This window comes from Anolis carolinensis, chromosome 5 (genome assembly GCF_035594765.1).
Source record: "Anolis carolinensis isolate JA03-04 chromosome 5, rAnoCar3.1.pri, whole genome shotgun sequence".
Classification (NCBI taxonomy): Eukaryota; Metazoa; Chordata; class Lepidosauria; order Squamata; family Dactyloidae; genus Anolis; species Anolis carolinensis.
In genome coordinates, this window is record NC_085845.1 from 46856183 (window position 1) to 46881185 (window position 25003).

General features: G+C 40.4%; 1 protein-coding gene across 4 annotated transcripts in view; it reads right to left on the reverse strand.

Moving 5' to 3' along the window:
- Positions 1 to 25003, reverse strand: part of slc10a7 (solute carrier family 10 member 7) — a 183403-nt gene that overhangs the window by 149572 nt on the left and 8828 nt on the right. For 2 of the 4 annotated variants that reach the window (XM_062980930.1, XM_062980929.1), the window contains exons 2-5: positions 23579 to 23724; positions 14279 to 14361; positions 12321 to 12457; positions 7126 to 7201 (exon numbers count right to left, since the gene is read on the reverse strand). In XM_062980930.1, coding sequence (XP_062837000.1) covers positions 7126 to 7201; positions 12321 to 12457; positions 14279 to 14361; positions 23579 to 23724 — 442 coding nt within the window. Of the gene's footprint in view, positions 1 to 7125; positions 7202 to 12320; positions 12458 to 14278; positions 14362 to 23578; positions 23725 to 24012; positions 24271 to 25003 lie in introns of those variants that run through there. The other 2 variants (XM_016994091.2, XR_010006281.1) reach the window with 2 other exon arrangements.

The following is a 25003-nucleotide window of genomic DNA, read 5'->3' on the forward strand; positions in this document are numbered from 1 at the left end:
CCTTTACCAAAGATCCTGTGAGCATGTGTATATAAAACTGGTGAGAAAGGGTTGTCTCACCGTGCATCTCACTCATGTCTTTCTAGTCCTTAGATTAGAAACAAATTCTTATGAAGAGCATATGTGATCCAAATGTTTTATCAACAACTCTACAAATAAATACATATGTACCCTCAGATCTCAATTGTAAAAAAAAAAATCCAAGAGACTGACAGAAATGAAGGCCATTAACACCTCCATTTAAATCAGTTATTTCTGATTTTCACTGGTGTGGAAAGCAACTCCCTAATAGCTCAGGTAGCACAGGTGTTCTCTGCTTGGAGCAGCTGGCACCTGCTAATTAAAAAGAAATCTCAAAGAATATGTTTCCTCCACATTCTTGAAGAAATCTAAACAAGACCCACTGTTAAGCCTCAATTACTTTAGTTAATGTGTCCTGACATATTTTTTCTGACTTTTGTGACTATAAACAGATTGGAGTTCTAGGGCAATTTCAAAACATTGCAAGAAATAACCTTATCTATATATATAAAAGAGTGATGGCATCACGGCAGCGGACAAAACAACAAAAGTAAACACCCCACAACCTCGAAAATTGACATCACAACCCCTCATCCATGCCTCTAGGTTGATACAATGAAAAGAAAAGAAAAATAAATTCCTAATTAGAGGGAGAGGAATAATTGTTTTTATCCAATTGCTGCCAGTTAGAAGGCTAAGCTCCGCTCACTTGGTCTCCTAGCAACCCACTCAGCCCAGGGGACCCTTTACCTTAACTACCACCAATTCCTCAATACTTTAATTCCCATACCACCATACTTCGCCACAGCAACGCGTGGCCGGGCACAGCTAGTTTTTACATATAAATAATTGCAAGTGGCAAGGAAACAAAAAACATGGACCATGATTTAGGAGTGCGTTCAAAGGATGTCTACTTTCTCCAAAGAGTAAGAATAGCACATATAAAGTTAATAGAGGAGTCGCATTCCCATATAACACTAAACTAGGATTTATGTTAACAATGGTTCTCTGAACAAGGTAAGCTCAAACATGAACTGCCCTGCATACCAACCAATTCCTTGTTTGTTTTCTTGCTTCCTTTTCTGCCAGATCCCAGCTAGTGTCCCACAAGGACCACCTAATGTGGTCCACAGTTTCTTACAACTCCAAAGAATTGTTGCCCATATCATCATCATAGCAGTTTTATTGCTCCTTTAGTACAAACATACCAATAACCAACTGGCAGCTACTGAACCTCTTGTGTCAAGTCCTTCTTGAATAAATCATCATACGATTCCATCTCCAGCCAAAATGAAAAATCAGTGACTCTGTGCAATCTCATATTTTAATAAAGCTAGAGCAAGGAACTATTCTGTAGGTGACTTTCCTTCTTTCTTTAGACTCCTTTGCCCGTTGCTTTGTTCACATCAACAGAAGACAATGGCATCACTAGATGGGCGCAATAAATGCTGACCATACCAGGTGACAATATCACAAGGGTCGGTCTCTTCTCCTCCCTCCCGAAGACTCTGAGGCAATACGTCCTCATCACCCCTCCCGGTTCTCCTCTTCTCTCCTACTACAAGACATCTGAGATGTCGCAGTTGATGCCTCATACTCTCTTGTTGCTGCCCAAGACATGAGTGTTGGGAGGGAAACATGTTTAATGTTTCAGCAGAAATACATGATTTTTGCCCCATATCACCTACTTGGCTGGAGGAGAGGGGAAGCTATGCGTTAAAGAACTGTGTGACACCAAATCTAGGGCTAGCATGATACATATAGATCCACCTGTAAGTATTATTATATGTTTCAAGTAATTATTTTGGAATTTTTATTTCTTTTATTTTCAAATCAAGAAGTAATATATTTGTATGTCCATCCCTAAAAACATAGTGTGAAGGTCTTGAGTACACATCTAATATAGTTATACCAGCTATGGTCAGAAAGCTAGGATTGGTCTTTTCATCTAATCGACTGTATATACTGAGTAAAGAATGGGGCTAAATTAAGTAGCACAATGCAAACTGAGGACTCCTGAGTCCATGTTTGCCTGACTGTACTAACTGTACTAAGACACTTAGCTGTAATGACAGGAAGGCTAACTTTTATTTAGTCATGCTAAGATCTCTATCTTTCTTGTTGAGTCACTTGCAATATTTGTCTTACACTAATGTTTTTAAATGTGTTTATTTATTATTGTAAATTTGTTTTTTATAAGCTATTGTTTTGCATATATATATTGTTTTTTATTGTCTTTTATATAATGCTGTGAGCCGCTTTGGGTCCCGTTTAGGGAGAAAAGCAGCCTAGAAATGAAGATTATTATTATTATTACTGATGTTGTTATGCTTATTTATACCCTGCTTTCTCTCTCTACAAGAGAGACTCAAAGCAGCTTAAAGTGGTAGATAGTTCTGGAGTAGAATTGAGGATATGAGTCACCTTCATGTTGACTTATGACCTTAGGATAGTAACTCCTTCATTTATCCCAGTGGTTCTCAACCTGCGGGTCCCCAGGTGTTTTGTCCCACAACTCCCAGAAATCTCGGCCAGTATACCAACTGTTAGGATTTCTAGTAGTTGAAGGTCTAAACATCTGGGGACCCGCAGGTTGAGAACCACCTATTTATCCCATTTCAGAAAAATAAATTGAGGGGAGGAGGGAGAAAATGTATATGCAGCCTCGAGAGCCATGGGTAAAAACAGGGAATACAAATACAAATAAAAAAAAAATTAAAAAAGTTTCAACTCTCTATTTTAGAATTCTTTTGTTACATTTTGAACCAGAAAGTGTTCGTAAACCAAAACTGAAAAGTAACTTGAAATGTATTCCTTCAAACACATATTAAGGAAGCTAGCCAAGGCTCAGCACACCCAATCTTTTCATATCTTGTTAAGCCTTTGATTTTGTTCAAGAGTAGATTATTAAAAAGACACTGATCTTTATGAACTATTTTCCTCCAAGAAAGCAGGGGGTGGGAGGAAGCCACAGTATGATTCTTGTTCCTTCTGAGGAAGAACTTTGGAGTCTATTATGTTATCCATGAACTTGATCTCTTAGCTATGGTGAAAATTCTCTTAAAGCTATAATTTTAAAGTTAAATGATGAGCGGTTTCATTTGCTTTCCAAGCAGAGAGAAAACCTTTTTCAAATAGACTCCTGCTGCCATGACCTTGGTCTCTGACTTAGAGTTCACCACATGCAATAATTTACCTTGCCCCCTGGGACTTGCTGAGAATTCTCTTCTAAAAAGGTTTTACATTTGAAGGCATCGCTGGATCTAAAAATATAATATTCTTTATACTCTGTAACATCTTTTGAATCTTGAATACTAATTATTGCAAAGGATTACAATTAGGATGCAAATGTGATAGACTCAATTATAAGTACGAGCTCACAAATAAGGATTGCTTTAAAGATTTCTTTTTCTTTTGTAGAAAAAGGAATCAATTCTTTGACAGAATCTCTCCCATCCCCCCTCTCTCACACACACAGACTATGCTTTTGCAAGAGACTTTCCTGTCTTGCCCTGCTTATATAAACTGAAAATTTTGAGATTAAAAAATGAATCCTAAATCCTAAAAAAACCTAAATCAACTTAGTCATGGATTAATATAAAATATAGTATTCACCTGGGTAGGGAAACGGTGATGACACTGGTCATTTCCCATCATGACAAAGATAGTAGGTTCCAGCCCAGCTTACCTGTCCAAATATATCTTTCCCTTTTTATTGTTTTTAATGTCTCTGGCAAGCCTGAGCTCATTTTGCACTTTAGCCTTGCAAACCTTTTCCCTACAGAAGTTGGCTATTCGTCTGAATTCTTCTTTGGTGATTTCTCCCTTTTTCCACTTCTTGTGCATGTCGCTAAGAAGGGAGTTCCACTGAGAAGGCCCTGTCTCTCGTCCATGCCAGACGCGCCTGCAAAGGAGGCGGGACCAAGAGCAGGGCCTCCCCAGATGATGTTCTTAATCTCCAAGGGCTTCTTTGCTTACGTCAGTAGGAAAAGGAAGAACAAGGAGGCGATAGGGCCTCTGCAAGGAGAAGATGGGGAAATTCTGATAGGGGATAGGGAAAAGGCAGAACTACTGTATTTAGTGCCTTTTTGCCTCAGTCTTCTCACAAAAAGAAAGCCAGCCTCAACCTCAGCAACATGGAGTGGATGAAGGATTAGGGGGAAGGGAGATGTTGACAAGCTGGAAAGCGTCCAGAGGAGGGCGACTAAAATGATTAAGGGTCTGGAGAACAAGCCCTATGAGGAGCGCCTTAAAGAGCTGGGCATGTTTAGCCTGCAGAAGAGAAGGCTGAGAGGAGACATGATAGCCATGTACTAATACGTGAGGGGAAGTCATAGGGAGGAGGGAGCAAGCTTGTTTGCTGCTTCCCTGGAGACTAGGACGCGGAACAATGGCTTCAAACTACAGGAAAGGACATTCCACCTGCACATTGGGAAGAACTTCCTCACTGTCAGAGCTGTTTGGCAATGGAACTCTCTGCTCCGGAGTGTGATTGAGGCTACTTCTTTTAAGCAGAGGCTTTTAAGCAGAGGCTGGATGGCCATCTGTCGGGGGTGCTATGAATGAGATTTTCCTGCTTCTTGCAGGGGGTTGGACTGGATGGCCCATGAGGTTTCTTCCAACTCTGTGATTACATCAGCCCTCTCTCTCCTAGCCTTCAGAAGGAAAGTAAAAACCTGTCTCTGGGATCAGGCTTTTGAAGAGTAGCGAAGTGCAGTAATAAATTTGGAATATGTGCAATGACGACAGAAGTGCCTTAGACTATGATTTTTGGATGGCGTGATTTTAATACTGAATGTAGTTTTTAAATGTTTAATATATATTAATATTAATTCAAATTATTTTAAGCTTAATGTTCTGTATGTGTTTAAGACATTGAATAATTGCCATATGTAAGCCGCCTTGAGTCCCCCTTCAGGATATAGAAAAGCGGGATATAAATAGGGCAAACAAATACAGTAGAGTCTCACTTATCCAAGCCTCGCTTATCCAAGCCTCTGGATTATCCAAGCCATTTTTGTAGTCAATGTTTTCAATATATCGTGATATTTTGGTGCCAAATTCGTAAATACAGTAATTACAACATAACATTACTGCGTATTGAACTACTTTTTCTGTCAAATTTGTTGTATACCATGATGTTTTGGTGCTTAATTTGTAAAATCATAACCTAATTTAATGTTTAATATGCTTTTCATTAATCCCTCCTTATTATCCAAGATATTCGTTTACCCAAGCTTCTGCCGGCCCGTTTAGCTTGGATAAGTGAGACTCTACTGTAGTAGAGAGGTCAGTGCTTCTTTTTAGTTTTTCCAGGATGAACTAAGCTCTTGTCTTTCATCGCTCTGCTAAGAGAAGGGGGTGGTTCCTTCTGATATAAAAGTGAAGGGACAGTATTGACTCTTATCAAACAAAGGAGCAATTCTAATCTCTAAGCAGAAGGGGGAAAGGCAGCAGCATCACTTGGGTTGGTGTCACTCCCATGTTTAATCATGAGAGAGTATTTTCCAATTTAATTTACTATAGGTAAAGGTAAAGGTTTCCCCTGACGTTAAGTCCAGTCGTAACTGACTCTGGGGATGTGGTGCTCATCTCCATTACTAAGCCGAAGAGCCGGCGTTGTCCATAGACATCTCCAAGGTCATGTGGCTGGCTTGACTGCCGTTACCTTCTTGCCAGAGCAGTACCTTTTGATCTATTCACATTTGCATGTTTTCGAACTGCTAGGTTGGTAGGAGCCGGGGCTAACAGCGGGTGCTCATTCCGCTCCCAGGATTTGAACCTGGGACCTTTTGGTCCGCAAGTTCAGCAGCTCAGCACTTTAACACACTGTGCCACCAGGGGCCCCTGCTTAATTTACTATACATACTATCATATACAAAACTACATTGCATAGCATTATGTTACATTATGTGTAAAATCTTTTCAAAGAAATTCCAAAAAAGTATTAAAACATCAGACGCCTTTGTGACTTTTGGCCCACCCTGTACATAAAGTCAACTTATACGGTAGCTCTCTCATTTCCCCCAAATTTATGCTTTTGGGACTACGAATTCCACCTGGCTACAACATTTGGTCAAATTCTTTAAATTCATACTTCCTCTAGCTAATCACTGACTTTTATTTTGAATCACCCACGATGAAAAGTTTGTGAGAACAACAATTTGCAGAGTTCTGTAGAATTTGAGTTGGTTCTAATAAAGGTCAAAGGATCCCTTCTATTGAATGAACGATGTGACAACACTATTTGTGACGGTTTCCAAATGTTCTGCACTTTTACTGATAAAGTGATTTTGACATTTTCTAATTCATTCTGCATCAATTGTATACATTCTTTTTAGTAGTCCAAAAACCACAACAGACTTCTAAAAGTTTTCAATGCCACTCAATTCTTGGAGGAACCAAACACACACTAAAACAAAATAGATTTGACCATTACTTCCACTGCAGACACATGTATATATTTCCAAAGTCTTTCTCAGTTTACAGATATGAAAATACACCAAGTAGTGAGTTGTGTGTTCACACTCCACAATACATACTATCAATGTGAAAGCATCAAGTACAGAGGGTGTCCAAAATGGGATTCAACAATTCGGGTTCATTCACCAGCAAGACAAAAGTGGTTTTGTTTAAGATCTACCCTGATGAAGAGTTCTGGAGAACTCAAAAAAAGTCTTCACCATTCTTTGACATTTTAGCTGCCTTATTATGGTTTCTGAAAAGTCTCTGTACATCAACTTTCCTTACTGGTGGAAAACCAGCATGAGCATTGGACTATGACTTTGAAGACCAGAGTCTGAATCCCAGCTTGATCATGATCTTGATCATGTCACATTTTCTCAACCTCGGAGGAAGACAATGGCAAACCCCCTCTGAAGAAACGTAAAAATGCATACTTGTTGGTGGCCTATAAAAGTGTTTCCATTTCCTGTCTTTTGTGACAGAAAGAACTACTATTATTATGACTTTATGAATGATGGTTAGAACTACATTCATGATGATAAACTTCCATTATTATTTGTGTTTCATCCATCAACTTTTTGCACAACCCCACTGTTTAGAAAGCAAAACACAAGAAAATAAATTGTCAGAAAACCTCACCTCATTCCCACCAACAGCTTTGGTTAAAATCACGGCTGAAGATACAGGAGGTGGCATACAGCCTACGGTCTGCAAACTACAGGAGAGAGGAAACACACACACACAACTGTAATATTTATTCTAATTAATCACCAAACAATCCACAGAGGAAAACAGACATGATTACAGATTACATTGGGAAGCCATGAATGCGCGAGTTCTTTATTTAATGACTGGAATGCAGGAGCACAGAAATGGGCGAGGGCAGCTTTTGAATGCAATTGTACTGATAATAAGCAGTTGTATGGTTTCAAACAAGGCTGCTACTTGTACTTTATTTTTTGCCTTCAGGCAGGTACTGTTTCTTGATCTAGAAAAGCTTGTTAAATGTGGATTTGTTAACATGAATGAAAATACTTGAACAGTATTGTATAGAAATGAAAAAGAGATTCTGGACTGGGATAATTATTATGGATAACTCAAACAAGTATCTGAGCCAGTATAGCATATTGGTTTGAGTGCTGGACTATGACTCTGTAAATCAGGATCTGAATCCTTGCTCGACTATTGAACCCACTGGGTTATCTTGGGCAAGTCACATTCTCTCAGCCTCACAGGGGAGCCCCCGGTGGCGCAATGGGTTAAACCTTTATGCCAGCAGGACTGCTGACTGACAGGTTGGCAGTTCGAATCTGAGGAGAGTGGGTGAGCTCCCTCTGTCAGCTCCATCTCCCTATGCAGGGACATGAGAGAAGCCTCCCACAAGGATGGTAAAACATCAAACATCCGGGTGTCCCTTGGGCAATGTCCTCACACTAGAAGCAACTTGCAGTTTCTCAAGCCACTCCTAACATGAAAAAGCCTCACAGAAAGGCAATGGCAACCCTCTTCGGAGCAAATTTTTCCAAGCAAATCTCATGATAGCATTGCCTTAGAGCAGGCATGGGCAAACTTCGGCCCTCCAGGCGTTTTGGACTCCAACTCCCACAATTCCTAACAGCCGGTAGCCTTAGAATCATCATAGGTTGGAAATGACTTGACAGCACACAACAAATCTGGTGAGTACTCAAGTCTTTTCCTAAAGAAAAACCTCATGACTCATTGATAAATCAGTTTGCAAGAGCTCAAAAACACAACGGCAAGCCAGATGTGTCTATCAGTAATCTCTTTTTCAATGCATGAAGATGCGCGAGTGGTTCATAGAACTTATCCAGTGCAAAAAAAAAATGAACAGGAGGGGAAGCCCTCACTATTTTAAAGCTTTGTTTTTCCTCTATAAATTGGAATCTTATGATATTCAGCAGAAGGCTCTGGAGGCCTAAGCTACAATTCCCTAAACACTTTAACTGTTCAAAGTTTATTAATGTTAATGGAGTGTGTGGTGGTAGATTGCTCTGAGGCATGACCTACTAATCTATTAAATTCAGAAAATGTTTCAAGATCCCTCATTGGTTATGGAAAACAATCCACAGAGTGGTGGCTATAGGAGGATTGCACTTGTAAATTTTGGCTGGGTCAAGCTTCAATTCATTTCCAAGTAAACAGCCTTGTACGCTTGCTTTGTTATTACATATTTGGAACATTTAAAGGCCAACAACACTTTACAAAGCATTTTTAAAAAAATTAAACTCTTACACAGTCTACTGGACATAATTCATAATGAGGAAAAGAAGAAGACAGAAGGTGGATGTTAAAACTGAAGTTCGCTGTTCTATTTAGACTGAAATCCAGACTTCCTAGGCCCTTTTAGTTGATATCCTAGCCCACTAAAACCTCCCCTGCTGCACTCACTGCCTTAAATGATATCCATTACAGCTAATCACGAAGTCTACAAAAACCTTCAATCTCTTAGAACAAGAACAACAAATAGCTGTGCATTGATTGTGCAGTACATCATTGTATTCCAAAATTGTGGCGTCTAGGGATATCAAATACGCCCAGATTCTTTGGAATTCATCATATGCTTCAGACAGTGGGGATGACAGAATGCAAACACGAACATCTCCTGCTTTGAGGAAGAAAGAGCCTAAGAAGCAGGGGAGAAATGTATCCCTTTTCAGTTTCAGGCACTTTCTCTCTTTACATTCCAAGGGGATATTCCAATTGGAATGACAGTTTTTGCAGACATTAACATCACTTGTGAAGGTCATGCAATATACAGGGAGGGCTTAATTTGAACCCATAAAGATTTCTTAGCTTTTAAGGTACTGTAAGATACTTTATTTTTGGAAATGAGTGGTCATTTTAATTATGCTTCGTAATGGAAGATCTATCCATTTGTCTTGAACACAGTTTATCTCTCATGGACCATGTCCACTGTACCTATGGCTTTGGTGACAATATGTTATGCTATGATCAGAAAGATAGGGACCTATCAAATGTGAAGGAGCCCCGGTGGCACAATGGGTTAAATCCTTGTATCAGCAGGACTGCTGACTGAAAAGTCAGCAGTTCGAATCCAGGGAGCAGGGTGAGCTCCAGTCTGTCAGTTCTAGCTCCCCATGCGGAGACATGAGAAAAGCCTCCCACAGGATAGTAAAACATTAAACATCCAGGCGTCCCCTGGGCAACGTCTTGCAGATGCCAATTTTCTCACACCAAGAACGACTTGCAGTATTTCAAGTCGCTCCTGACACACACACACACACACACACACACAAATCTAATGTAGATGGAATCCTTCAAAAAGTGAAACTTATAATGGATATGCTCACCCCTTTCCTCCTCAGCTGGTAAAAGCTGTCAGAAACGACAAAATGAGAAGGCAAGAGGTGCAATACGTGTCTCTTTTTATATACTGATGAGCTTGAGAGAAGCAGTGCTCTAAGCAGTACTGAAATAGCTCTCCCTTGAATTTACCATATTAGATAATTTGAGGCAATTGTTAACATGCTATGCTTGGGCAAGATGCTCACGTGCATGTGCCCTCTCCACCCCAAGTGTATTGTTTTAGAAAATCATCAGTTAACTGAGCAATTCAATTCGGCTATGTTCCTGTCTACGGAACTGAAACAGAATAGATGTTCAGATAGAAGTTACTTTGTTATTATTGTTAACTGCTGTCCCATCAACTTTGACCTGCGTTGATCCCATGAATGAGAGACCTCCAATCATCACATCATCAACAATGTTTATGTCTTATGGTCTTGAAGATACTTCTGTATCTGTAATGTGGTCTTTTTTTCTACTGCCTTCCACCTTGCCCAGCATTGTTGTCTTTCTGAGTGAGTCATCTTTTTTCGCTATGTGTCAGAAGTATGACATTTTTGGTTTAGTCATCATGGCTTCTAAGGGAAATTAAAGTTTGATTTGCTCTAGGGCCCATTTATTTGTCTTTTTTTAAAAAACTGCCCATAATATCTGCAGAATCTTCTCCAAGACCATGTTTTGAATGAGTTGATCTTCTTTATGTCACCTGTCTTCACTGTCCGGTTTTCACACCGATACATAGAAACTACAACTATGATGGTATGAACAATCCTAACGTTTATTATTTGATTAATATATCTCTACACTTCAGACTCTTTTCCATTTCCTTCATAGTTGCTCTACCAAGTCCTATAAGGTTTTTTGACTGCAGTCTCCATTCTGATTAATGACAAGTTACAGAGAACACGCTATCGCCTTGTTAAAAGAGTATATTTGCTACCAGTTGAACTACAAATCCAATCTACAGTGCCGGAGATGGCCTTTGAAATCTTAAAAATGCTTGGAACCAGGGAATTTAAGGACCTTCTGATTTGTTATAAGCCCACCTGAGTCTTAAGATCTAAAGTGGACACAACCAAACATGCCATCCTCAATAATAACAGTAGATAAGGCAAGAAAACAAAGGAGCGATTTTAATAATGCTATTCAGACTTTGAAATTCCCTCCTTTACCAATCCTGATTCATATTCCCTTTTCAACAACACTTCGCAGAGGGAAGGAAAATAAAATATTTCTTTCTTTAAGCTGTGTTTGGCCTATCAAATGCCAGAGTTTGATCAAAGTTTTACATTTCCGCTGCTTGTAGACATGCCTAGTACTGTCATGCTGTGCACTCCTTTGGTGTATGATCTTTTTGGTAGAATTGCTAAAATCCTGGGTTTGTATCTTATTTATCTTCTTTCTATAGCTTGCTTGAGCTAAATAAAGTTTTATATTCTAGGAAATCTAACTATAAGAAGAGATCACTATTTTAAGTGCTTTGACTGAACGGCTTAGTACGGTGCTCTCTGACTGATTATGAAACTTCCCACACTATAATTTTCTGTACAGCATATATAATTTTCACTATGGGCATGTAACATTTTTTAAATTACAGTATGATATCTATATTTTCAGGAAATATGTTTCTGGACTTTCTGTGGATATGTGAAACCACAGATAATAGTAAATATTGTTTTCAATGGAAAAAATTACAGAGGTAGTGAGAAGAGTGGGTAGCTTATATAGGAAGTCCTAAGTCAGTGGTTCTCAACCTGTGAGTCCCCAGATGTTTTGGCCTTCAACTCTTAGAAATCCTTACAGCTGATAAACTGGCTGGGATTTCTAGGAGTTGTAGGTCAAGATAACCTGGGGACCCACAGGTTGATGATGATGATAATAATAATAATAACAATAACTTTATTTTTGTTTCCTGCCTCCATCTTCCCGAAGGGACTCGGGGCAATTCACATGGGGACAAGCCCAACAAGCATAAATTAAAAACTCAGGTCAGTAAAATTAAAACATTAAAACATGCCCTAAGTGAATACATGAAACACTTGTATTGGTTTCATGGATATGGGTTTGGTTTTTTTTACAGTACCTTCAAGAACAATAACTATCAGATCAGTTTTCCCTTGGTTCACAATCTATGAATGAAAAACTAATAATTTAAGGACTGAAAAACTAGCATTCCCCAGACTGTGCAGGGTGATGCTTAATATGTTATTTCATGCACAAACACTTTTCTTGATCCCATATTCCTTGAAATCTAAAGTAAGAAATTCAATATAGAAAACTTGTCAAAAAGAGGCATGATCTCTTGAGTAAGTCCTTGCGTATAAAATTAGCTGCCAAGTCTTTGGATACATGAGACCAAGATTTCAAAAGAATAATCGCATTCCCAACAAAAAGAGTCAAAACATTAACCTACGCAGGGAGGAAAAAAAAAACACTTCATGACTTGAAAACAAAACAAAAAGCAATGCTAGCTGTAAATATGTCACACTTTAGATGCTAAAACATACCCTTTTAAAAGCCATTCATTTATAGGTGTGATAGATAACAGCTGAAGAAATAGCCATATTGCTGTTGGGAAGAATGCGAGTGTGAAGATCTGGACAAAAAGATGCAATTTCACATGCATCAAAGCACTTGTCAGCTCCTACAAAAGAAAGAGAGGAAGAGGTTGCAGTTTTAAGAGCTGAAGCCAGTTCCGTTTTGTATGTGTTTCATTTTGTATCATTACTATGCGTGTCAGGTGCACATTACTTCAAAAACACTTCTATTCTATTCAGCAAATTGCATCTCAATTTCATCTGTTTTGAGGTATGTAGAGAGCCAGAGCAATGCAGTGGTTTGAACATTTGATTACGGCAGTGGTTCTTAACTTGTGGGTCCCCAGGTGTTTTGATCTACAACTCCCAGAAATCCTAGCCAGTTCACCAGCTGTTAGGGTTTCTGAGAGTTGAAGGCCAAAAACATCAGGGGACGCACAAGTTGAGAACCATTGGACAACGGCCCTTGAAATGAGGGTTCAATTCTTGTCTGGCCATAGAAAACTACTGCCTGATCTTAAGCGAATCATATTCTCTCAACCCCAGAAAAGATAGGGTTGCCTTAGGGTCAGCATAAGTCGGAAATGGCTTGAAGGCACATAACAACAATAAAACTGAAAACAACAACAAAACTAAGCAGGATCCAACCTGGAGAGGTAAACTACAGATTCTTGGTTGCAATCTGGCCCTCCCCGCATTCCTCAGGTGGCCATTTCTCACAACAGTTTTGTTTGTTGTTGTTTCTGTTTAAATCAAAGCTGAATTCTCTCTCTTAAGGCTTACTTACTGGCAGAAAATTTCCAAATCCATATTGTGGTAAGTCCAATTGCAAACATCTCAGCGTACTTTCAAAATTAAAGTCTCTTCATCAGCCAAAGACGTTTGATAGCAATGTTTCCTAAACTGTGAGTCCCAACCCCAAATGGGGTCCCATTAGCTCAATGCTGGGGTCACAAAAATTGCCAACAGTAAAGGGTTTATGGATGTCACCTGGGAGCTGTTTTAGAATTTTACATAAATCTGTAGAGCCGACTGTAAAGACTGAACAACAGATGTGTAAATGTCTAAAACAGATATTAGATGACGTTCAGAAACCTTTTACTGTTGTCAAAGATGTTTCGACTCTCCTTCATAAAAGGAAAATCATCCTGTTTAGCAAGTTTTACAAATGCTGATTTGTTATCAGTAAATGTTTAGTTTCTATACCTGTTTTATATATCCCTATACCTGCAGTCATATACAAATTTCTTGGGTGGAAAGGGGTTGCGTGTGGGAAAAGTTTAGGAAGCCCTGTATTAAAGTATGTGGAGGAGAGATTATGATGTTGGTCCATATTTTGTTTTGAGAAGGTTTTCAATTTAAACTAATTAGTTAGCATCCACAATGGCCCTGGGTTTGCTGGGAACAAGGAAAGTAACAAAAACTGACAATAAAATTTCCATTTAATTTATCTCAGAAGAAACTCATATAGACCTAAATTCTATTGTTAGCCTTGACTAAGGCATACCACTGGATTTCCCTATATGTTGACTCACCAGTCAACAATTGTCTAGTGGGTCTGCTCTACTAGATATCAATTTTTAAGTCCCAGATCACTTTGTAATAAGCAGTTGCATTAGGTGCTTTATCAAAACTAAAAAAAATCATAGAAAATATACAAAAAGGTACAATATTATACAAAACATAAAAGCAAAAAAATTTCATCAGAAAAAAAGAAACAGAAAATAACATCAAAACGTCTTCAAATGTTCACCACTTGACGTGCCATTGTCTGTAACTCTTTAATTACAAACACTAATAATCTATTGCTGGTATTGTGATGTCACTCCCATTCATCACTGCAAAGAATCACAATGATCACAAAATGTAAGAACCTAATGCTTTCATCTCATAATCACATCAAAAGAGTAAAACTTAAATTGTAGTACCTCAGTTTTCAGAGAGAGCCCACTGTTAAAGAATATTGCTGACACAGCTATATATGTGATGGTGATTTCTGGTTTCAGTGGTCCTAAAAGATAAACAGACATATAAAAACAAGTCAGTTAACTGATATCACGTTCAATTTATTTGAGACCATCACTGCTTACTTAACGTTTAGAAGAGACATGGAGAATCTGTGTTCCTTCAGATGTTGGATTCCAGTTCCCATCTAGCACAGTAAATGGTCATGATATAGAACTGAAAGAGACCACAAGGGCCATCCAGTCCAATTCCCTGCCTTACAGAAACATACAACTGAAACAATCCTGACAGACAGCCAACAAGCCTCTAGTTAAAGCTATGGTTCTCAACCTGTGGGTCCCCAGGTAATTTGGCCTACAACTCCCAGAAATCCCAGCCAGTTTATCAGCTGTTCAGATTTCTGGGACTTGAAGGGTAAAACATCTGGGGACCCACAGGTTGAGAACCACTGAGTTAAAGCCTCCAAAGAGGGAGACTCCACCACCCACTGAGGCAGCATATTCCACAGCTGTAACCATCAGGGAATTCCTCCTAATGTTTAGGTAGGATCTCCTTTCCTGTAATTTGAATCCATTGCCCCACTGTGTCCAAGTCTCTGGAGCAGCAGAAAACAAGCTTGTCCCCTCCTCAATACGACAGCCTTTCAAATATTTAAATATGGTTATCATGTCCACTCTTAACCTTCTCTTCTCCAAGCTAAACATACCCAGCTCCCTAAGCCGTTCCTCGTAGGGCTTGGCTTCCAGACCTTTGACCATTTTGTTTGCCCTTTCCTGGGCACATTCCAACTTGTCAATGTCCTTCTTGAATTGTGACACCTAGAACTGGACACAGTGTTTTGAACAAAGCAGACCTTAGTGCTCGACTTTATCTAGACATTTATAGGCTCCCCCACCCCTGAGCTATGACTTGAAAGCCTGAATCTGTCCTTTATACACACACAGGGAAATGTGAATCCCACCAAAGAGTACCAAAACAAACAAACAAATAGAATTGTGAACTGTACTGTCTCTCTCTATCCAAAAGCAACAAATGTATTTAAGATCAATAGAAAGGAAAGGAAAGAAAGATTATTTGAGAAATTAGGAACTAAAGACACATGGAGTTAATAAGATTTAGTGCAGGTATTAGGGGAAAATGTGTCCCAAAACTGCTAGTATGCTCCTCCCCAAACCTTTAAGCCCTATTTTGTAAAAAGAAATTTGGGCAAAAATGATCCTTAAAAAATTCAAAGCACTGCAAGAATGTTCACATAAGATCCTTTCCAGGGGGATGCTGGGACAAAAATGGCCCAATCCTGATTTTATTATTTTATTATAGGGGTTATAATTTTTTAATCATTAAAAACATAATTAAAATACAGAAATATAAATTTATATATAAAGGAACTAGTGATCTAGAAATCAAAGGCAAAAAATAAACAATAAGCTGCAATGCCAGATATAAAGGAATGCCTACCTCTATCATTGCCTCTAGGAAATTACTGTAATTTACATTCCATGTCATGCTAGACTATAATTAAACCAGGAAGAACAGAGCTTGTTATATGGACAACCAGTTCAAAGCTGTTCCTGTTGATTTTAAACTTCAAATCCAATTCAAATTCAAAATTGCTTATGCAATATCTCACATATAACAAAGGGAGATGGGGGTTATAATGTAATGGAATTCCTAAACTATTCCTTTCTAAATGAATGCTTGGTTAATATATGAAATGGACACAAAGGAAGAGCAAGTGACATGAGCTTTCATAACCGCTTGTCACTCACTCTTCCCTTTGTCTCCATGCTGTTATAATCATTGACAATCTCAAGTCTACTTTAGCATACAGGAGTTAGCTGCAATAGGCATATCTGTTGACTCAGAGTGCACCCACACTGTGGAATTAATTCAGTTTAACGACACTTTAACTGCCATGGCGCAATGCTATGGAATCCTGGGAGTAAAGTTTGGTGAGATACCAGCACTTTTTGGCAAAGAAGGCTAAAGACTTTGCAAAACTACCATTCCCATTATTCTGTCACATTGAGCCATGACAGCTAAAGCAGTGTCAAACTGCATTATTTTGCAGAGTAGATGCACCCTCAGCCATCAGTGATGCTAAAACCACTGTCCAAGATGAACCCATCACATTAATTCAACCTTATTATGAGCAGCACCTTAAATTGGCTTTACTAACTGGGGAAACAACTGCATTTTCTTAGCAACTATTAACTGATTTTTGAGTGCTGAAAAAATGAGAAATTTAAAGCCTCTTTGGTGCTTCTTGAAAATAAGACCTATGATTCACAAAACAAATAGGGAACAGATTTGTTGTACTGATCATATGAAAGGCCCTGGTTCACAACACTCCAATCTCTCTTCACTTTGGGTGGAGATGGAACAAATTCAAATATTGTTGCCTTCTATTTAAAACTTTCCTTAAAATATGTAAATCAAGCTGTTCCATTAACTAGTTTTAGATGCCAATTAGACGTTAAAGTTGTTAACCAAGAATGCTAAATGTATTTTTAAGGAAAGGTTTCAGCAATCAGATAGCTCCTTTAAGTGTAGAATAAGAAAATACACCTTAATCACATGACTGACAAGGAAGTTAGCAGCTAGGCAAAACCGATCCCTAAAATTGTGAGAGCAAAATCACTGTATTGAATTCAGACTTAATGAATCACACGTACAGCACAATCCTAATGGAGGGGTTAAAATAAGGCTTATGGCACTTAGTCACAGATAGCTAACTATTATTTATTTAAAAACATCTACTTTACGTATGACTACATCCAGATCTAACCTACAGATTTTTCACTTTAGGTATAGTTTGCGGTTCCCAAATCCATACTGACTAGTCATACTTTATCACAGTTGGGGATGTACTTAAAACACAAAGTTGTAGAACACTATTACAACCACTTTATTCATTTCTTTCAGCCTTGTTGGGGTGGATTTGGCTCTTACACAAGTTATGCAAGTATGTATTTAACTGGCAGGTGGCAAATCCTACATTAGATTTTTTTTTCTTCTAAGGCAAGGTCTGCTATAGAACTCATGAAGAAAAAAATTATGCTTTTTGTGTTAGAATCATTTTAAACTCGTACTCCAATTCATACAAAACGAACCAAATAAAACAATTGAGCTGAACAGGAGATGATGCTCTCTTGCATTGTATGTGTGTTGGCTGTTGCTTCAGTAGTAAAGTTCATCATCAATTCTCAGCAAGGGATTCTGAGAGAAATGTCAATATGTTGCATAGTCCACTGAAGCAGACACAGCAAAACAAACACCTCATATATATATGGCTCATAGTTACTGTCCACTACATAGTCAACTAAAGCAGAGACAGTAAAACAAACATATGTCTCATAGTTTGTCCACTACGTAGTCCACTGAAGTAGAGACTGCAAAAAAACCAACAACACCACATATATATATGACTCATAGTTTCTGTCCACTACATAGTCCACTGAAGCAGACACAGCAAAACAAGCACTGGCTATCAATATATGGCTCATAGTTTCTGTCGACTACACAGTCCACTGAAGCAGATACAGCAAAACAAGCACTGACTATCTATCTATATATGGCTCATAGTTTCTGTCCACTACATAGTCCACTGAAGCAGACACAGCAAAACAAACACCACACATATATATATGGCTCATAGTTTCTGTCCACTACATAGTCCACTGAAGCACAGATAGCTTCATACACACACACACATACGCATACATGCTTTGGGTAGCATAAGAAAAGATTAACACCAGAGTGGTGTTTGCTTTGCTGTCTGTGCTTCAGTGGAGACGTGAATTTCCCTTCCGAGGGGTAGATTTCTCTCACTTCCTGTTATCTTCCCCCCCCCCCCTCCTGTTTGTAACTATGAGTCATTTGTATTGGATTCAGAAAGCCAACTCAGCAAGCATGTTCAGATATACTGAGAAGGAGATAGCGTGAGTAGTAAGAAAACAATACTTTCTATCTAATACAACAGATCTATCTCGTAATGCTCCCAAAGACTTAAACCTGTACGCCCAGCAAAACTGTAATTTTTACAAGTTTATCAGAAAAAAAACATTTACCTTGGGTCAATTTCAAAGCTTTTTGTTTTGTTTTATGCCATTCTCAAAACAGAACAGCAGCAATCCTAAACACACCAATTTATGAGGAAGTTAGTAGGATTTAATTCCAAATATTTATTAATAGAACAAGGCTATACACTTGATTGAGAAAATATGGCAACAGGATGGGTAAATTAACATAAGGATAAAGGTGCCCCTGACATATTTGCAAGTAAATATTTAATTTTACATCCAATACAAACAAAAAAAAGTACTGAAGTACTGTACTCAAATACCAAAGTTAATATTCAAACCCATAAACGCATGACTATCTGTATGTCTTTAGGTTGAAAAATGAAAACAGCAAATATTAACTTGAAGATACAATGGATACATCATCCTTATCCTTATATTTACTGATGAGTGCTAATGCCAGGTTTTCTCAATTAAGTGCACAATATAATCTGATCCTATGCATGTGTATTGTACTTAATTCTACTAACTTCTTCACTAGTCAGTTCATTGAGAGTTAATACTGTTTTATTTCTTTAAGAGTGTAAACCTCACTACTTATTTTATATGCAGCCTGTGAGTTTTAAACTGTGACAATTTTAGTATGCATTAAAGGGATGCATTCCTCTTAAAAGGGCCAATGGTTCTTAAGACTAACACAAATGCTGTGCTAGCTTGCTGAAACACTAAGGGAAATGTATATACATAATTCATACGTTCCTAGCAGTTCTCTCTCAAAGAAAAGAAGTAATTATTCAAGATTAAACACTAGTAATTTTTCCAGGTGAAACAGATAAATTATTTGGGCATAAGGAAGTCACGTTAATACACTCAGAGTTAACAAGTTATTTGTTTAAATTCCCCTTTAAATCAGTACTGGGTTTGTGGAGAAAAAAGAAGTACCGTAGAGCAGCATGTTATACCAATGATTAGAATAGGAATGAATGAGGCAGAGGAAGACATACTTTCAAAGATAATTCACTAGAGTTGTTTCTACACTGGCATGAACTTGTGGTAACAATTAACAAGTTGAGGGACTTGATGCAGTTTGGGACCACTTTGACTGCCATGGCACAATGCTATGCGTCGCAGTACGCTAGCTGCAGGAAAAGCTGCAGGGTTAGCAGTTCGAAGCCGTGAGTCAGGGTGAGCTCCCGACTGTCAGCCCTAGCTTCTGCCAACCTAGCAGTTCGAAAGCATGCAATGCGAGTAGATAAATAGTTACCGCTTTGGTAGAAAGGTAAACAGGTGACCCCTGCAGACATGAAGTTAAGCCGGCAAAAAGATCGGAGATGTCTACGGACAGCAGGCTCCTCAGGATGGAAAATGGAACAAGAGCACCTCCCCATGTCTGGAAGTTGAGCAGTGCCTCCAGACGACTATATGTCTACTGTAATCCGCTCTGAGTCCCTCCGGGGAGATAAAGCGGAGTATAAATAAAGTGTATTATTATTATTACTATTATTGTTATTTTATTATGACACAGCAAACAAGATAGATATGCTGGATTTCATATCACAAAATCACAAGTCGAACACTTCCCAAGTGTCTAGGACTGTGTGATGTATTTTCGGATGATGCGCGCAGATCCCAGCAGGGTGGCCTTTTGCAGCTGGCAGATCGTAATTTTGTCAATGTCTATTGTTTCCAAACAAGATCTTTTGGCACGGCACCCAATGTGCCCATCACCACCGGGATCACCTGCACTGGTTTCTGCCAGAGTCTTTGAAGTTCAATCTTGATGTCCTGATAGCGGCTGAGTTTTTCCTGTTGTTTTTCGTCAATGCGACTGTCACCTGGGATGGCGACATCAATGATCCAAACCTTTTTCTTTTCCACAACTGTGATGTCTGGTGTGTTGTGTTCCAGAACTTTGTCAGTCTGGATTCGGAAGTCCCACAGTATCTTTGCATGCTCATTTTCCAATACTTTTGCAGGTTTGTGATCCCACCAGTTCTTTGCTGCTGGGAGGTGGTACTTGAGGCATAAGTTCCAATGAATCATTTGGGCCACATAGTTGTGCCTCTGTTTGTAGTCTGTCTGTGCAATTTTCTTACAGCAGCTGAGGATATGATCAATGGTTTCGTCAGTTTCCTTGCACAGTCTGCATTTTGGGTCAACAGCTGATTTTTCGATCTTGGCCTTAATTGCATTTGTTCTGATGGCTTGCTTCTGGGCTGCAAGGATCAGGCCTTCTGTCTCCTTCTTCAGGGTCCCATTCATGAGCCAGAGCCAAGTATTCTCCTTATCACCTTTTCCTTCAGTTTTGTCAAGGAACTTCCCATGCAATGTTTTGTTGTGCCAGCTGTCAGCTCTAGTTTGTAGTGTGGCTTTCTTGTACTGGTTTTTTGTCTGCTGTGCTTTGAGGAGTTTCTGATTTTTGACTTCAATCAAAGCAGGTTCTTCACTTTGCTTTACAGATTCTGCCAGGGCATGTTCTTCTTCTTTGACTGCTTGTTTTACTTGTAAGAGTCCTCCGCCCCCTGATCTTCTAGGCAGATATAGCCGGTCAACATCACTGCGAGGGTGCAGGGAATGATGAATGGTCATGAGATTTCTTGTTTTTCTGTCCAAATTGTCCAGTTCCATCTGTGTCCAGTTTATGATGCCAGCAGTATATCTTATGACAGGTATTATTACTATTGTTTTTGTTGTTGTTGTTATTATTATTATTATTATTATTATTATTATTATTATTATTATTATTATGGAATCCTTGGAGATGTAGTTTTACAAGATCTTTAGCCTTCTCTACCAGAGGTGTGCTCTAGGTAGGTAGCACTACAATTGGATCTAGCCCAAAGTTTGTTAACATGAAACAAAGTTTAGAAAGGATGTGCTCCCAAGTGTAAGTCTGGAAAAGAGTTTATGGGACATGCAACATTTTTAAGTTTCTACTTTTGTTACATGAAAAAGCAACAAAATTCAAAGCAATGTTGGGATGAGAGTTGTGGACACACTATCCTTCTTTCCAAACTCTGGGGTTTGCATTCATTGATCTGTGTTACAATGAGAGTACAGCTACACTGTTGAATAAATGCAGCTGGAGTGGGCACCACCTGAACTGCCACGGCTCAGGGGTATAGAATCATGTAGTTTCACTAGGTCTTGAGCCTCCTCTGCCAAAGAGAAGCCTCGCCAAACTCCAACTCCTAGGATTCCACAGCACGAGCAATGACAATTCAAGTGGCGTCAAACTGCATTCATTCTATAGTGTAAACACACTCTGATAAGAGTGCAAATACCATGCAGCTGTGGACAAGTTTACATAGGGACCACCAAACGCAGCATTGTCCAAACACAAATCAAGGCACTGCAGACTAATCCAACCAGAGAAGTCAGCCATAGCAGAGCACTTGATGATCCAACGTGGACACTGCATATTATTTGAGAACACAGAAATGCTGGACCACTCCAACAACTACCATGTCAGACTACACAGAGAAGCCATTGAAATCCACAAACACGTGGACAATTTCAACAGAAAGTAGGAAACCATGAAAATTGTGGGAGTCGAGTTCAAAATATCCAGAGGGCCAAAGTTTGCCCATGCCTGGTGTAGATGCACCGTGTGGCTTTTTCATATGTGTTTTTCCAAAGCCAAGCTTCCACCTCCACCTGTCCAGAGCCTTGCTATGAAATTGCTATACAATTTCAACAGAAGGGAGGAAACCATGAAAACGAACAAAATCTGGCTACCAGTATTTTTTTAAAAAACCCTAAAATCAGGACAGGAATAAAGAACAACACTCAGAAAACAGAAGAATTCTAAAAATGAATCAATCAAGGCCAGCTAACACCTCTCAACAAAGGACTCCCCCAGGCAGGAAGAAGCCAGGCCATGAAGCTGAAAGGCTTTTCAATGCTAATCAAGGTGGCCAACTGAAACATTCACACCTGCCTCAAAGAGACAAGGGTTCTTTCTCCCACCCAGAACATTCCACAGATATATAAACTCTGCGTGCATAGTTTCCAACAGACCTCACAACCTCTGAGGATGCCTGCCACAGATGCAGGCGAAATGTCAGGAAGGAATGCTTCTGGAACATGGCCATACAGCCTGGAAAACTCACAGCAACCCACTGTATGAATTCTGCAGTGTAGATGCACTCCCTCACACACAAAAAGTCTCTTCAACAGGCAAGTGGGGGCTTCTTGCAAAGCCAGGCCTGTGGAGGCATATAAAGAATCCTGCTATTTCCAATTATATAGCATCAGACTATTGTTTTAAGAGATCTCTCATCCCAGATAGCCATACTCAAGTTCTCAGCTGAGTTTCCCAACCTTCAAGTGCCTTGCATGATTATTGACACGTTGCATGCTGCCGAAAGGACTTCCGCATGGAGGGAAGTTCTTTTTGCTTTGGGTTGCTGTGAGTTTTCTGGGCTGTATGGCCATGTTTCAAAAGCATTCTCTCCTGACGTTTCGCTCACATCTATGGCAGGCATTTTCAGAGGTTGTGAGGTATGTTGGAAAACTAGTCAAGTGGGGTTTATATATCTGTGGAAGGTCCAGGATGGGAGAAAGAACCCTTGTCTATTTGAGGCAAGTGTTTATGTAGCAATTGGCCACCTTGATTCGTATTTAATGGCCTTGCAGCTTCAAGGACTGGCTGCTGACGTTTAGAAGGTGTTAGTTGGTCCTGATTGTTTTCTGTCTGGAATTCCCCTGTTTTCTGAGTGTTTCTCTTTATTTACTGTGTGAATGTTTCAATTGGCCACCTCGATTAGCATTGAAAAGCCTTGCAGTTTCAAGGTCTGGCTGCTCCCTGCCTGGGGGGAATCCTTTGTTGGGAGGTGTTAGCTGGCCCTGATTGAGTCAAGTTTAGAATTCCTCCCACACACCTCCCAAGAAAGGATTTCCCCAGGCAGTAAGCAGCCAGACCTTGAAACTGAAAGGCTATTCGATGCTAATCGAGGTGGCCGAGTGGAACATTCACACTTGCCTCAGGCAGACAAGAGTTCTTTCACCCACCTTGAACATGCCAGATATATAAACCCCAATTGCATTGTTTCCAGCAGACCTCACAACCTCTGAGGATGCCTGCCATATAGGTGTGGGCGAAACGTCAGGAGAGAATGCTTCTGGATCATGGCCACACAGCCCGGAAAACTCACAGCACCCCAAGTTGTTTGCAAACAAGGCAGTGGGAGAGAGCAAGGCGCAAATCCATACCAAGGCAGTGCTTCCCCCAAGACTCACCCGCCTTCACCCCAAAGGCCGGCTCCAGCTTGGCCACGGTGATGACCAGGACGATGCCCAGGATGAACCAGTCCTTCCTCAAGCGGTCCAGGATGCCCATGGTGCGGCCAAGGTTGTGGGGCAGGCAGAAGGGGCGCTCCGGGCGTCTGCAGGGAGAGAGCAAGCGGGCAGCGGGTCAGGGCTGGGCCGGGGACCCTCCTGCAGCCGGGCTTGGCCAAGCGGCGCCCACCGGGCGGGTCCAAAGCCGCTCCCGCCGCCAGTCGGGTCCGGCGGCAGGGAAAGTCCCCCCGAAAGCCGCCATCTCTACCGCCTTGCCGCTAATAGACCCGCACGGACGTCTCTCCTCTTGGAACCCCAAAGTGGCTGAGACAGTGGCACCTTTGCTTCCCTAGGGCTCAAAGTACACAGAGGACGAAAGCTTTCAGGTCTATTACCCTTCCAAAAAGAAGTGGCTTGTTTATCGAAGTGGCACCTTTGCTTTCAGAAGGTCCAAAGTAATACAGGAAGGAAGGAAAGAGGCCGTGGCTATGCTCTCTTGCTTTTCTCCCCCGGCCCCAAGCAACTGTCTCTCTGCAATGGGAATCTAATCCCATAAATCCTCACACGGCCCCGGTTTAATTGTGGAGGGAGAGAGTGAGCAGCAAGGCTGCCACTGGAGAGCATCAGCTGCGCGCCTCTTCCAAGCTTTACGGCCGCCTGGCTGACGCGCGGCGCTTGACGTGGCCGGGGAGGAGCCCGTGCTTCCAGTTCCTGGTCTAGGACACGTGTCTTCGGAGGAGGAGGAAGAGGAGGAAGGCTGGGCCACGGGAGAAGGGGCGTGCGAGGCTGTGGCTCTCGTTGGAAACGGTCCTCTCGAGCCTGGGTTTAAAAGCACAATAATAAGCTCCTGCTCAAGGCATCAAGGGAGGACATTCCCCACTGCAGGATTTATTTACCACTATCTTGGGGACCCGGTTGTGGATTAACTACAACTGACATCATGAACCCCACCGATTATGCATCCAGAGCAAACTTACCCAACATCACAAACTTTTAAGTACTGATGGAGTTTCTCGGGGTTAACCCCGAGAAACTCCACCAGTACTTAAAAGTTTGTGATGTTGGGCAAGTTTGCTCTGGATGCATAATCGGTGGGGTTCAATATGCTCTCTGGCTGTAAACTTCTACTCCCACTACGGTAAGTCCCCTCAAACCCCTCCAGTAGGTGGAGTTAGTCATGGGGGTTGTGTGTGCCAAGTTTGGTCCAGGTCCATCATCGGTGGAGGTCACAATTTCCCTGGTTGTGGGTGAACTGCAACTCCCAGAAAGGAAGGTCAGTTCTCTCCAAACCCTTCCAGTAATCAAATTTCTGCATATCAGGTATGTGTGCCAAGTTTGGTCCAGGTCCATCATCGGTGGTTAGTTTCCCAGGTTGTGTGTGAACTA